Here is a 15,820-nt window from a genome sequence, read left to right on the forward strand (position 1 = left end):
CAATATAATAAGTATAATTAAGGACCGAGGTCCGTAGTAAGTATTTTCAATGTCTCTCTAGGAGCTCCGCGTAAGGCGACCAGAAGCTGGGCGGAAAAAAACAATCTGAGGGACCTCGACGCGTGAGGGATTGTGGGTACAACGCAAGTCACTATAGGGATAGTGTTACAGACACGCCTTCTCGACGTCCCCTTTTTCGACTACGAAAAACAAAATGCAATACTCCGCAGTGACCACTGGATGTCGGACCTATGCACAGCATGTGATTCTAAGCCGATTAACATCAGACAACTTTATTGAAAAAAAAGTGCAAAAACAGAAAAGCTAACGGATCAAACCACGAGTACTCACTTGAATGGGTGGTAAAAATCTGAAGATGGCTGCCAGAGGGGCTTAGGGAGAGGGCAGTCATTGGCTGGGGCAGTACGACTCAGCGCTCAGTGTTGGTTCCTAGGACAAAGACAGTTTGTAAGTGAAACTTCTTTTACTGAGGCTTCCCAGTCTGATAAGAGAATGTTCATGAGTATGTGAATCCACGCCAGATCCCATGGAGAAATACATGCCAATTTAAAACTGAAACCTTGAGTGCAAGCGTTACTTGGCTACTTGTAGTTACGGATTTCATTTGTACATCTCACATTTACCCCTTGAGGTCGGCTGCTCAGTCACACTACCAACTTGTGTAGTACAGACCTATACCAAAAGGTGGGTTACCTTAAACCAAGCAGTCAAGTCCATCACTGTGTGACTGCACCAATTCTTACCCAACAAGCGGTCGCAGACAAAGCACTTAAGAGGTGAGACTGCTGAGACCCCCCCACGGGTCTAGTCCAGGCAAACTTCGACCCATTGCTGACAAAAATCAACGAGGACCTTAGAAGGTGGCCACCCCAAACACTTTCCTGGTATGGGCGAATTACCTGGGTAAAAATGTCCTCCCCACTTGCTGGATCTGTTCTCTGCCCTCCCGGCGAGGCTTCCAGCGACATTCATGGATTTGAAAAGTGCACTCGAGAAATTTGAGAGGCAGAGAGAAAAGTGGGCTACTCTCCCGCGTGACCAGGGCGACTTCGCCTTTCTAGACCCCTACCTATATACAAGGCCGCCCAGTTAAGGGTGCTGTTGGAGCGCTCAAGGGAGGATTTGCAAACGTAATGGACCTACCTGGATGACATGGTAGTGCATCCACTAAAGGCGAGGTATTACCTGTGGGCACGCACGGGCGCACTCAGGCTGTAGCTAGGGAACACCAGACGTTGGGGTTCTGTGGAGCGTGGAAAGATGGTGGGTCAGCCTTTTCGTCCTCGCCATCTCCCTTGGCGTCAATCTGGGGTCTCCCATTCAATCTAGCAAGGCAGGGTGAAGTGTGCTAAACAATGGTCAGATAAGGGGCTTGAGAGGTTGGGGCAGTTTGTTCAGGGCCGCTTCAGGAGCCTTTAAGAGGTGCAGGAGGGCCTGGGGCGGAACAGAAGGGCAAGCTTTCAGTACCCAAGGCTGAAGGGGAGGTTTACTGACGCGAGGAGGCTAGCCTGGGTGTCCAGAGATCCCACACGCTTTCAAGAAACTTACATGCGTCTACTTCCCGTAAGGCCTCCCTGTCAAGCATGTAACAGGTTACTTACCTGTAACTGTTCACCAGCATGGGTCTCGCATGGAGGTACATGCTCATGAAAATCCCCGTGTCAAGCTGGGAATCCTAGGTAAAGAAAGAAAAGAAAAAAAGAAAAAGTTTAATTTCTGAACTGTCTCCTAAGAACCAATCAATAAGCTCTGGGTCATACTGCCCCCAGCCAATGACTGCCCTCCACCTAAGCCCCTCTGACAGCCATCCTCAGAATTGGTAACATGTAAAGTGGCAGTAGGACCAAGAGAAGAGCCGCAAAGGGGTAGGCAGGAGGGTTTGCATGTGAATTCATGCCAGACCCATGCTGGAGAACAGTTAGTTAAGTAACTTGTTCCTTCTCCAGCATGGGGTCTGGCATGGATTCACATGCTCATGAATAAAGAATACATAGCAGTACACACATGCACAACCATAAGCATCCCTTACCTCACCAGGCTCACCTTCAAGCAAACAGGTTACGCAGCACTGTTTGGCAGACTCTGGACTCCTCCCTGGAATCCTGTCAACACAGTAGAATCTCAAGAAGTTGTGTGTCAACCTCCACGTAGCAGCCCTGCAGATGTCCAGCAGGGGCACACCAGACAAGAATGCTGTAGTTGCAGCGATCGCTCTGGTCGAATAGGCTCTTGGACGGCCAGGCAACGGTCGGTTTGCCAACCGGTGACAGTGGGTAATGCAGCAGGAGAGCCACCTGGAAATGGAAGCTTTGGGGGGGGGCCTTCCCATGGTTCACAGGGCCAAAGTTAACAAAAAGTTGGGACGTCTTCGGGAAACTTGTGCGGTCCACATCAGCGCTCTAGCCACATCTAGCGAGCGAAAAGTCCTCTCAGCTGGCGACAAAGCCATTGGGAAGAATACAGGTAACACCAAGGGCTCGTTTAGAAAGTCCGATGGCAACTTGGGCATGAAGGAGGGGTGCATTTGTAGCACTACCCTCGTCTCGTGGAATGTCAAGTAAGGTCGTTTTACAAGAGAGGGGCTGGAACTCTCCCACTCGTCATGCGGAGGCGATGGCCACAAGAAACTTTTCCACGACAAATATTTCAGTAACACCGAATGCATAGGCTCGAACCGAGGACCCATGAGCCTAGTAAGCACCACATTGAGCTCCCACGCCGGGGACGAGCGAAATAGTCCTTTGACTAACTCCTTGACCAAACGATGCGACCTTAGGTAGGATTGTCCAGGAGATCTGGTGTAGCGCGAGATAGCCGCCAGATGAGCCTTGATGGAAGCCCTGCCCTGGCCAACGACAAATACGAAATACCTGCAGAGCAGTTACTCGTAGAGTGTCGATCTTCGGATTACAGCACCAAACGGCAAACTCTTCCACTTGTGCCTGTAGCATTTGAATGCAGACGAAGCTCTGGCCTTAGCGAGCACCCCCTTACAGTCCGCTGGGGGATCGTAGTTCCCAAACTCGTGCTGCAGGAGCTAGGCCTTCAGGTTTAGCAATCCTGGCTTGTGGTGCAGAATCCCGCCTCCTTCCCTGGCGAGAAGACCTGCATCCGCCGGAAGCTTGACGGAGGGGACGCTGACATGCCCAGAAGGTCCCGGCACCACATCTGTCGCCGCCACGGCGGTGCAGTGAGGATCATCCTGCACCGGGACCGTCTGAGTTGGACTAGTCGAAGGAACGGACGGAACGCATACAGAAACAAGCCGTCCCAGGGCAAAAAATGTGTCCGCCATGCTGCCCGGCTGGGGAAACCTGCTGGCAAACCTCCAGCACTTTGGGTTTGTCGCTGTTGCAAACAGTTTGACCCGGGGTTTTGCCCCATCTGCAGAACAAGTGATCCACTTGGTCCTGCCAAAGTTCCCACTCGTGGCAAGAGCGCAGCTCCCTGCTGAGAGTCGGCAATGGTGTTCTTCACTCCTGCTAGATGAAACAGGACTGGACTGCTTCCGGATGTAGAACATTGTGGTATGTCCGTGAAGATATGTACCACCTTGCCCTTGAGGGACTTAACGAAGGACTTCAGGGCCCAAAATGCTGCCTGCAGCTCCAACACAATGTGCAACGCCTTCTCCCCCAGTAGCCACAGGCCTCTTGCATGAAGACTTTCGGAATGCGCTCCCCATCCTTCCAGGGATGAGTCGTCGTGACCGCCTCCCGATGAGGCGGGATCTGGATGTATGTGCCTGCGAACAGATGTGCGCGCACTCCCCCACTGTATCGCTCGACAGACAATCGTCGAGTGTGATCTTGTCCTCGAAGCTTCCCTCTACTTGTATCCAGCGGGCGTCGAGAAAGTCCTGCAGCGGTCGCATCTGTAGCCTACACAGCCGAATGAGGTACATGCATGACAACATGCTGAGGAGGGACACTATGGATCTTACCCATGCGACCTAGAGGGCCAACAGCCATTGTACCTTGCCCAAGATGGCTGCGATCCTTTCCCCCCCCGAGGGAGATGAGGAAGGGTAGACTTGGATTACTTGTAGTCGCAGATGCGCCGGCACCATTGGTGAAGACCCTTGGCGCCAACTTCAATCCAAAGGGAAGGGCCTTGAATTGGTAGTGCTTCCCTTGAACCACAAAGCGCAGAAACTTGTGGTGCCCCTTGTGAATGGGATGTGAAAGTATGCATCTTCCAAGTCCAGAGATGATAGAAAGTCACCCTCTTCGAGCTGTCCGAGCACGTGCTGAAGAGTGATCCTCCAGAATTTATTTGTTTAGTTGACGGAGGTGGAGGATGGGCCTTCAGCCTCTGGTCTTTTTCACAAGGAAGTACCTAGAGTACACTCGAGAGCCCTGGTGCCTCTTTGGGACGAACTCTATCGCACCTTTTCTCAGCATGGCCTGCATCTCAGCAGCCGAGGGAAGCGTTTTCCTGCCGGGTCACTGGTGGTATTCAGGGACACTTGTTGAAATTCCAGGGTCTGTCCATGGGCGAGAGCATCCATCACCCAACGGTCGGTGAGATTGTCTTCTGCCGCCAATAAGTTTGCCAGCCGGGGGCCCAATGCCACGGCCGGTTCAATCATGCTTGGATGTGGAAAAGCCACCTTGGGGACCCGGGCGTCGACATCCACCTCTGAAGGCCTTGAACAGCCCCCGTTGGTTTCCTGGGCCGAAGAGCAGGACGGTTGGCGGTTAGAAGTGGAGCCCCCGCCGAAACCCTTGGACTAAACTTGGGACTTGCTGCCTGAGGGCCAAAAGGACGGCCTCAGTTGTTGAAGTGCCCAAGGCCCGCACTGTCTGTGTCAGTCTTCATCACTTGCAGGGACTCATCCACAGCCTTCCGAACAAATTGTCCCCGTCGAAGGGCATGGTGAACACCTTCGACAACCTTTTGACGAAAGTTGGTAGCCTTGAGCCAGCCATGACGAAGGCAAACGCTGTTGCCCATTTGGCAGAACCCCTTGTCAGCAATGTCTGTCCACCGTTATGGCATGGTCCGATGCCACTTCGCCCTCCTGCAGAATTTCCTGTGACTCCGACGGCTTGTCATTGGGCAGGAAGTCCAGGATGGGAGCGTTCTTGAACCACAGCTCCTGGTAGTAGCGCGCTATTATGGCGAAGGCATAGGCGGCCTTGATGGTAGTGATCGCAGAATAGATGACCAGTCCAATGGCATCTAACTTCTTGCCCTCGCTGTCTGGCAGAGTGGCCGCTGCAAATGAAGAAGCACCCGAGGACTTCTTGTTGGCCGCTGCTGACAGAGTCCAGAGTCGGTTGGGGCCGCAAGCACTTGGTGCAGAGTCCGGCACTCTGTACTTCTCAAGGCGATCCCTCTTCACCGGGGCCGTAGAAGCGTTCATGAGACAAAACCTTCATCCCAAATGTCATCCAGGTACAGGACCGAGAGGATGTCTCTCTGCCTCGTGGTGCAGATATAAGCCCTCCGCCTCTGGGGTTGTCAGGGTCCGGCTTGACTGAATTCCACAGGAGCTGATGCTGGCCCCACAGACCCTCACCAGGAGTTCACCTCTCAACCCTTAAATATAAGCCGAGCTGAAAACCCCAAGAAAGGGAAAGGGGAATTTGGAGAAAATAACAACGGAGACACAGCTGCCCTTCAACCGTCTGGTAGGCTCTGGTATCTGTGATAAACAAATACACCAGGTTACTAATATAATAAGAAAACTTCTTTTCTAACTTATGCTAAATAAACTCTAAACTCTTTACCTCTTAAACCTCAGTAAAAGACTTAGAGGTTAGTAATCTTTGTGGAATATCTTGTAAATATATCTTGTATTGTGCAAATAGTTCAAGCCAACCTAGTCTCTTTAGAATCCTAAAGTGATGGCCTTTGCAACATCTTTTCAGAATTAGATATTCTTCTTACTTCAAAGTTCTTCTGATCTTATGTAGTTTTCAATGCTTACATAAATTGCAGTCTTTCTCTGAAAACATTGAGTTCTATTTGCATAGATTACTTTAAATTATATTCTTTAACTTCCTGGAATACTGCTTTCTTTCTGCGTGTGAATTGTTTTTCCTTATTTACACAAACGTATAGTTTCTTCCTTTACTAGCGTGTGCGATAAACACGTGAAATCAGAAGACGTGAAGAATTGTCCTCGCGTGTAAAATACACGCGATTATTTTACAAACCCGCGCGCGTGAAAAAATACGTAAACGCGATAAAAAACACGCGCTGATAAAATGGACTCGTGCTCTATCGCAACCCAACACGCGCTCTCTTGAGACGTATTTCACGTAAAAAAAATATACACGCGTTAAAGTTAACTTGCGCAATTCGTTTAGGCACGCGCTCTATCGCAAAACCACACGCGCTTTCTCAGGAAACGACTTTCACGTGAAAAAAATGTACACGCGCTAAAATTCACACGCGCAATTCTTTTTGGCACGCGCTCTATCGCAAACCACACGCGCTCTCTCAGGAAACGTCTTTCACGTAAAAAATGTACACGCACTTTAAAAAGAACACGCAAACGACAACTTGCGAGCTCGCGCACACATTAAACAGTCTTGAAGAACATTACACGCAGTTAATCAACTTTAAAATCCTACGCACAATCTTCAAGCTTGTTTTCCTTATAATACTTTAACTGTAATGTCTCTTTTCTCAAATGAACTTGAAACCTTTTTACTCTAAGTTTTCTTATAAAAGAAAATGAAAGTTCACTGTGGCAATTTCAAAATCTTTAAAAGAACGATCCCACCTGATGACTTCTTGTTCAAATTGGATCAGCAAACGATATTCTTACTTCTTTGGTAGATTTTCTGAGCTCTGGAAAGGCCTTACTTAAGGAGCTTAACTAATACACAACCAGCCACTGAATTTCTCTGGATGAAAGGCAGTTTAGAATCTTGCTCATCTCCCAAGAATCAAACCCATTGTCCTCTCCACCAATCAGGCAACCAAACATATCATTGTTTCTTTAACCAATCAGATTAAGTTTCTTTCACTCCATCTTGACTTGGGCAAACACAATGTTAATTCTATGAACAAACTCTTCCTGTTACTAAACCAGCCAGTTCTGAAAGCTCAACTAACCCAGCCAGCTCTAAAGGCACAATGTTAATCTAGTTACTCTTCCTGTTATGAAACTAGTCAGTCCTGACAGGGGTGAGCTGAAAAAGGTCAGAAGCTCTGGAAACCGTGTGTAATGAGCCCATCTCGTACAGCGGGGAAGATCTACAAGGCGGAGACTGGAGGTCCCCTATCCCGCAGTCATTGTCCGTGCGTGTCAGTCATCGCCGTGTCATGATCCATCTCATCCCTCGGGGAGAGGGGGTGACAGGGGTGAAGGGGCAAGGTGGTGGAGGGTGAACTCTCCTCTTCTTGGCCAGAGGCTCCCTGTTGCCAGGTTGGGGGGAGGGTTCAAGCTGAGCCGGTGGCACAGGTGGGGCCACCGGAGCAATGGGCATCCTCAGGCCAGCGTTTGCAGAGCCAAGAGAATGTCAGAGAGGTCTCTAGGAGCTAGGTGGGGTTGGCAGCTGAGGTGGATGCAAAATAGGCAGCAGGTGCACCGGTTGTGAGCCCAGGCCCTTGTCGCCTTGCTGCTAATCTTAGACGTGTCCTTGCCGTCGGTGCACTCGTCGCAGGGCCTGATCCTAACGTTTTCCTGCTCCTGGATGGTTTGCAGGCAGGTGAGCTCCACCCCAGAGGAGATATCCGTACCCTGGAGGGCTTTTCCCCACCCCAACTGGTGACAGAGGCTGGCGACTACCATGCACTGGCTGCTGAGGAGCCTGTCACAACAATGCTACTGGTCACAGTGGACTTGTGGTGCTTCACCTTCTGTTGGACCCTCGCGGGAGAGGTGCCCTCAAGGTCTCAGAAGCCCGCTCAACCTTCTTGGAGCTGGGAGAGGCATGCTGCTGTGGCAGAGCAGGGGCCTTGGCATGTAGCCAGTTGTGTGAGGGACCATCTCCTGGCAAAACACACAATCCTCCTTGTACAGGCTGAATGCTTGTCGTCCCAGCAGACATTCCACGAGCTGCAGCAGTAGCAGATCTTGAACAGGGGATTTGAATCCTTCTCCGACATGGTCCACGCGGCATAGGCCTGAATAATCTTCTGGGAGCCTCCACAAAGAAACTCCAAAATTCACCCTTGAGGGTCGCTGAAGAATCCGTAAACTGGTCCCCGTTAATCAGATAGGTTGATCGATGGAGCACAATGCTCGATTGACTGAAAAATCGAGTAATACTCTTCCAAAAAAAAAAAAAAAAAAAAAAAAAAAAAAACAGTAAAAGCTCAAGAGCTATACACTAGGCCTCCCAACATTTGAATGTGCAGCAAAAATCAGAAGATGGCTGCCAGAGGAGGAGCTTAGGTGGAAGGCAGTCATTGGCTGGGGGCAGTATGACCCAGAGCTCAGTGATTGGTTATTAGGACAATTCAGAAATGAAACCGATTTCTTTACCGAGGAATCCCAGTCGGATGACGGAATAGTCATGAGCATGTGAATCCATGCCAGACCCCATGCTGAAGAAATATACATTATTGCTCTCAACCCCAGAGGTGGGGAGATGTACATGGTTTTGGGTGGAACTCACAGGGGAGGAGATTACAGACAAGGTCTGGGCAAAGATTTTCCGGATAACTTGCCATGGTAACTTCACCTCAACCATGGAACACAATTCTAAGATGCTGCAAGGGTGGCACAGAGAAATTGAAGATTCCATGCATGTTTCTGGGTCCTCTCCCCCAGCCCCCCTCCCATGTTCCCCAGGGGCTGCGGTCAGGTGTGTTCCTCATGTGGTAGCACTGCCTTAACATATACCGCTTCTGGCAGGAACTGGATAGCTGGATTAAGGAACATGCAAAGGTCCAGCTGAGCATTGAAATCCCCCCCCTCCAGATGCTGCTGGGGATCCCGGCCAAAGACCGGGAGGAATACAGGATGCCAAGGGTATGCGAGGCCATGATGAGCGCTGGCAGACTGGCTGTAGCACAAACATGGAGGGTGGTGAGAGCTCCCACAAGAAGGGAATCTGAACAGACACTATGCAATATTATGGTGGAGACGTTGACGGCCATTGTTAACAATTACTTGAGTCCAATTTGGAGGAATGGGACAACCCGACGACATGGATGGAAGGTGTCAAAACCTAGGTCGGTGAGGAAGGAGGCAAATGCAGCTGAATCAGGAGGAGAGAGCCAATCCAGAGCGGAATTCATGTGAAATCAGGCGACTGTTTTAGAACGATTCATGCGTCACCACCCTCGAGGCGGTACAATATATAATTTTTTTAATGCTGCCCAAGCATGCAGACAATGGGATGTGGAGGAGAGTGGGGTGGAGGTGTCATGAAGTAATCAAAATGTCTATTGTTGACCGTCAGTTTAAACGCCAACAAAAACTCAAGTCAAAACAAAAAAGGGAAAGGGATACCATGTCTCACCCAAGAACATCCACACAAGTCCCTTCACCCAGGCAATCGTCCCTTCCATTTCCACCCCCAGGTATGGTATCCAAAAGCGATGGCCTTTCCCTGGCCACCCGACAGGAGGATCATGGGGAAAACTAGTGAGGACACCCTCGGGTTCACCACACTTCCCAATAGTTTCCTTCTTGATTCAATACTGCTTAATGATATCAGTTTTAGCAAGTTTCCCCATCTTTGCCTTGACCTAGTAGACGTGAACAAACTATAGTTGAATATATTCACTATGCAAGTTGAACACTTTTCCCGAGCTTACAATAGGAGGCACTAAAACCTCAGAAACTCTGCAGGTTGCGGGCCGTCTGAGCGACAGCTTTAAAGAGCTAAACACTTACCATTGTGTATTCGTAGACAAGACCAGCATGTCCCAAGCACTCCGGCGTAAGATCCTCAATAGAGTTCATAGCCATCCCACCGCAAGCAAGGGTCAACCTAATGAAAACAAATTTAGTTTGTAAAGCACTTACGAATATCCACTAAATTACAGGTTTGCCTGCACAGCAATGTCATGTAAAAAAATATAATTATTTTTATAAAGACCACTGCAAACCAGGTTCATAGACAGTTAAGTCTGAAAAACAGTTGCAATGTGTGCCACCCCTATCAACGGATTGCTTTCTATACAATGTTGCTAGGCAGTGGTTTTTCACATCTAAAGTACCTCAGACATCTATTACCAATTTCATTTAGTACAAGAAAAAAATCAAGTAGAGAATGTTTCATTAACACCAACTAAGATCTCTTGTGAAGAGTGTGGACAAAACGTAAACAACCAGGAGGAGGAGACATACAGCTCCAGTTCCAGGTTCAAAACCTGGAAGACTCAGGAAGGAAGCAAAGCAGGATTCACACCAATATTCCACGGCAAACAGTTAGAGGGTGGCATGCAATACCCCACCACTCCAGGACAGTGGCTGGGGAAAAGGAACAAGAAAAACTCACCCAGCAGCTTAGGACACAGAGGTCCCAGATTTGGCAGACTGCTCAGGAATGGCAGAACCACCCAGTGAGTGCAGAGTGAGAATCAGGGTCTGGTAACAAAGGACTTGCTCCCAGAAATAAAAATAAGCTTTCTCAGGATGATCCACCAGTCAGTAGCAGAACCAATGACCAAGCATCAACACAACTTCCTGGCCAAGCAGATCGATAGCTCAAAGTACAAACTGGGCAGGAAGCCAGCAGAACAGCCCCACAATTCGGACAGACAGCTAAGGAAGGACTTTCCAGCAACAACAATACTGGAGCAAAGAACAGAGGCCAGCCAGAAAGGTTAAGCTTGGTCTTACGCGATTCAGCATACCATATTGGAGGAAATCCTAAAGCCATTCAGGTAAGAAACAGCAGGGATAAGGAATGTAAACGGTCTCTCCTGGATAAACACATTCACTCACAGGCTGGACTAAGCCAGCCCTCCAATCACATTGGGCAAAGGTTTTTGTAGCCCATCAATTAAACAGGGCCTACAAACTGCCAAATACTCGGGACACCACACAGGAGTATGGGGCTGCCTGGAGCAGGGGAACACTACTAAATCCCCAGATGATTCAGGCCTGGGACAAGTGAGCGAGCACACTGACATATTAGACCTGCTACGTGGTTGCCACAAAAGGAATGTTATGCTAGATTGTATGCAGTACCCTGTGGGAGACTGCACCAGCCTTGTCCTCTTGGCAATAGTTTAACCTCTGGTATACGCATGTACTACACAAGTTGTTAGAGTGACTGAGCAGCCAGTCTGATCTCCAGAGGGGTCAATGTGAGCTGTAGGGTTGCAACAGTATCACAGTAACAAGTATCCAAATAACAGTTACACTCAAAGTTTGATTAAACAATTATTTATTAATTTAACAGTCAGTTTGAATAAGCCTTCTTTAAAACGGAGCAAATATGTAACAAAGATATACTTCAATAAATACAGTTTTCAATAAAATCAGTAGATACCATTTGGGAAGGAACAGACTTCCTACACCCTGAGGGGACTTAAATAACTAGGACACTGGACATTAATACATCACTGGTACATTTAGAGCAATACTGAGTTTGGTGTCAAAAGGAAAAGGTTAGTGGAGAAAGCGATGGTTAATACGTTTCTCAAACAGGTAAGTACTTTTAAATCCCCCCCTCCCCCCAATGCAATGTAGATTGACCCTTTCCCAGCTACACATGTGTGACTCTTTGGAGGGACAGATCAAAAACAAAGTCAGCAGCTAGAAGAGTATCAGGGAGCCAGGACAGCCAAAGTCAATTGAGCAAAGAGTAGGGGAGCTGAAGTTCTTCTTGAAGGTAACTAAAAAGTCTTGCAATCTTAGAGAGTTTTATTTGAAAAAGAAATAACTGTTGGCCCACAAGCTGGGAGGCTTGTGAAAGGCAAAGCTGCAAGCAACTCTGCAAGAGCTAACAGAGGCAAGTCTCAACTGAGAACTAGCAAGTTACACAGCAAGAGGTAAGTACCCCTTAGTTTACAGTACCTAAGGTCTGAGGAAATGGATTCCAGCTGGCTTCTGTTCCTGTTGTAGTATGGCAAATCCTGTTCCTGGGTCTCAATCGTGGTGACAAGGAGGACGTCTAGGGACTCCTGCACAACGATTTGAAGGTCAGCGGCAGAAATGGGCAAACCTCAGAGCAGCAGCACCACAGTTTCAACTTCTCGTGGATAGCACGACCACAGTTCTCGGCTACCTTGTGCGTTTTCCTTGCTTCTGGGGTCCAGCACTCTTAAGGTAGCTCAGGCTAGGTTAGTTCTGCTTCATGGGAGTCCGGAGGATCCTGGAGCATGGGTCAGGCTTAAAACCGATGCACTTGATTCTGGTGTTATGCTCCCTGGCAACTGGTTCCTACAGCAGCAATTGAAGTACAGCCAGCTACGAGGCGATTTCCAGAGGAGTTAGTCTTAGAGTTGACTGGTCCCACCAACCCAAGTGGAGAAGTCGTCCTTTGCAGGGCTTCTCTAGTCGAGGCGAATTCTGCAGCAGGGCTTCACCGGGAAAACCAACTGTTCAGGACTTGCAGCAAGCATCTCTTCCAAGTTAGTCTTTGGATTCCTTCATCCAGTGGTCGACTCTGCCTTCTGTCTAAAAGACCTCGCCTTTTATGCAGGTTTCTTCCATCTATTTGCAGCCTAGCTGTCTCACTGCATGGTGGCTGTCCTCAAAGGACAGCCAGCCAATCACCTTTGGGTGCATACCTATAGCCAAGGGGATCAAGCACAGGGAGTTTCGGGCACCTCCCTCACTTCCTGCCCTGCCAGTCACTGGAGACAGAGGCAGGCTTCAGCAGTGAACCCTGCCAAAGACAAACCAAAGGGACCAAACCTGGTTTGTCGCGCAGAGTAAGTCTCAAGAAGGATCTTTCCAACAAGAAATGGCGAAAAAAAGACGACCAGGGCCATTTTGACAAAAAGTGCACCCATGGGTGCTTTACTGCAGCTGCAATTGCAGCCCACAATAGAAACACTCAATGGTAGGAAAAAAAGTAAACCACTGCCACCAGCCATTAATTGTAGAAAGGGTAACAAATATTTTACTTGAGAAACTACACAAAAAGGTAACCCCTCCAGCACCCTATATTAAGATGGTGTGTGCTGGTTCTAGAAAGTTACAAATGTAAGTAGTCAAATTCACTTTACTGCTCTTGGAAGTAGTTTATCCAAGAGAAGGTATTTAAACCTTTGGGGAAATCTGAGGGAATTCCCAGTGCCACTGCACTGAAGGTGCCGTGTGTCACAATGTAAAAACATGCTGCATATGGAGTTTGTCAGACTCCAAAAAGAAACTGTTAAAATCACAGAAAAATACACAAGTGGGGGGGGAAGGTCACTCTCCAGGATAAAAAAAAGTCCTAAAGTCCAGCAAAAGACCTGGGGGTCTCCAAGGTAGACGGAAATTAGCAAATCTGAGAATTCTCCAAACACTGGTCACCTGTGTTCTATGGTGAAATCACACCTGAAGGTGGATCGACCATCTTTTGAGGATTCTGCCCTTTCATCTGCATTAACCATCTTGAATTACAAAAATAGATCCATATAAGTAAGGTCTAAACTTCAAAGAACACAGTGGCAAAACATTCTCTTTCAATGGTTTCCCACCTTGTTTCATGGTCCTTCAGTTTCCTACTGACGAAGCAGATGTGGTGTTCCCCCTGCCTCTCTCATCCAGTTAACTCAGAACTGCACCTATTCCTGTATTTGAAGCATCAGTTGGTACAATAAAGGACTGGTTGTAGTCTGGAGCTCTCAAGACTGGAGCTTGACAAAGGGCTTTCTTAAGTCCTTCAAATGCCTCAGTGGTACACTCTTTGGGTAAGGCAATCGCATTCAAGGGAGCAGCTATGGTCCCATAGTTCTCAATGAAGTTCCTATTGTAACCTGTGAGACCTAGGAAGGCTCTCACTTAAGTTGGAGTAGGAACAAGTTACTTACCTGTAACTGTTCTCCAGCATGGGTCTGGCATGGATTCACATGCTCATGAATAAAGAATACATAGCAGTACTCACATGCACAACCACAGGAGGTGGCAAGGCTCAACATTAAGCATCTCTCACCTCCTTCCCCAGGCTCACCTTCAAGCGAACAGGTTGCGCAGCACTGCTTGGCCGACTCTGAACTCCCTGGAATCCCAGTAGAACTTTGTGAAGGTGTGCGTCGACCGCCACGTAGCAGCCCTGCAGATGTCAAGCAAGGGCACACCAGATAGGAACGCCGTAGTTGCAGCGATCCCTCTGGTCGAGTGGGCTCAGACGGCCAGGCAATGGTCGGTTTGCAAACCGGCGACAATGGGTGATTCAGCCAGAGAGCCACCTGGAAATGGAAGCCTTGGAGAGGGCCTTCACATGGTTCACAGGGCTAAAGTTTAAAAAGTTGCGACGTCTTCCGGAAACTTTATGCAATCCAAATAGAACTTCAGCGCTCTAGCCACATCCAGCTACTGCAAAGTGCTCTCAGCCGGCAACAAAGGTGTCGGGAAGAATGCAGGTAACACCAAGGGCTCGTTGAGATGAAAGTCTGACCGCACCTTGGGCATGAAGGAGGGGGGTCTTGTGGAATGTCAAATAAGGTGGTTTACAGAAGAGGGCCTTGATCTCTCCCACTCGTCGTGCAGAGGTGATGGCCAGAAGAAAAGCTGTTTTCCACGACAAAAACTTCAGTGGCGCCGAATGCATAGGCTCGAAGGAACAAGTTACTTACCTGTAGCTGTTCTCCAGCGTGGGTCTGGCATGGATTCACATGCTCATGAATATTCCCCGTCGTCAGGCCGGGAATCCTCGGTATAGAGAAAAAAAAAAATCAGTATCAGTTTCGTTTCTGATCTGTCTTTGAGTAGTAACCAATCACTGGTCTCTGGGTCATACTGCCCCCAGCCAATGACTGCCCTCTTCCTAAGCCCCGCCTCTGGCAGCCATCCTCAGATTTGGTAGCACATAAAGTGGCAGTATGACCAAGTGAAGAGCCGCAGAGGGGTAGGCGGGAGGGTTCGCATGTGGAGAATAACAGCTACAGGTAAGTAACTCGTTCCTTCTCCAGCATGGGGTCTGGCATGGATTCACATGCTCATGAATATAAGAATACATAGCAGTATACACATGCCCAACCACAGGAGGTTGCAACAGGCTCAACATTAATACAAAAAAACTCAACATTAAGCATCTCTTACCTCCTCACCTTAAGCGACCAGGTTGCGCAGCACTGCCTGGCCAACCCTGGATCCCGATCGACACAGTAGAATCTCGTGAAGGTGTGTGTCGACCTCCACGTCGCAGCCCTGCAGATGTCGAGCAGGGGCACATCAGATCGGAACGCCGTGGTAGCAGCGATCGCGCTGGTCGAGTGGGCTCTCGGACGGCCAGGCAGCGGTCGGTTTGCCAACCGGTGAGTGCGTGATGCAGCCGGAGAGCCATCTGGAAATGGAAGCCTTCGAGAGAGCCTTCCCTTGATTCACAGGTCCAAAGTTTACAAACAGCTGTGATGTCTTCCGAAAACTCTTTGTGCGGTCCACGTAGAACTTCAGCGCTCTAGCTACGTCCAGCAAGTGCAAAGTCCTCTCAGCCGGCGTCAAAGGCGACGGGAAGAAAACTGGCAACACCGAGGGTTCGTTGAGGTGGAAGTCCGAAGGCACCTTGGGCATGAAGGAGGGGTGCGTCCTCAGCACCACTCGTGTCGTGAAAAGTCAAGTATGGTGGCTTGCAAGATAGGGCCTGTATCGCTCCCACTCGTCGTGCAGAGGTGATGGCCACGAGAAATGCTGTCTTCCACGACAAACTTTAACGGTGCCGAATGCATAGGCTCAAATGGGGCCCTCCCATGAGCCTGGTCAGCACCACGTTGAGCTCCCACG

At 49.0% G+C, this 15,820-nt stretch overlaps 1 protein-coding gene across 1 annotated transcript in view; it reads right to left on the minus strand.

Annotated features, from left to right (window-relative positions):
* The window catches only part of CCT6A (chaperonin containing TCP1 subunit 6A), a 391,452-nt gene that overhangs the window by 213,693 nt on the left and 161,939 nt on the right, over positions 1 to 15,820 (minus strand). Inside the window, exon 9 of the mRNA XM_069614878.1 lies at positions 9,827 to 9,923. Within this exon, the coding sequence (XP_069470979.1) occupies positions 9,827 to 9,923 (97 nt within the window). The remainder of the gene's footprint in view (positions 1 to 9,826; positions 9,924 to 15,820) is intronic.

This window comes from Ambystoma mexicanum, chromosome 9, assembly GCF_040938575.1.
Source record: "Ambystoma mexicanum isolate Mex_15411 chromosome 9, UKY_AmexF1_1, whole genome shotgun sequence".
NCBI lineage: Eukaryota > Metazoa > Chordata > Amphibia > Caudata > Ambystomatidae > Ambystoma > Ambystoma mexicanum.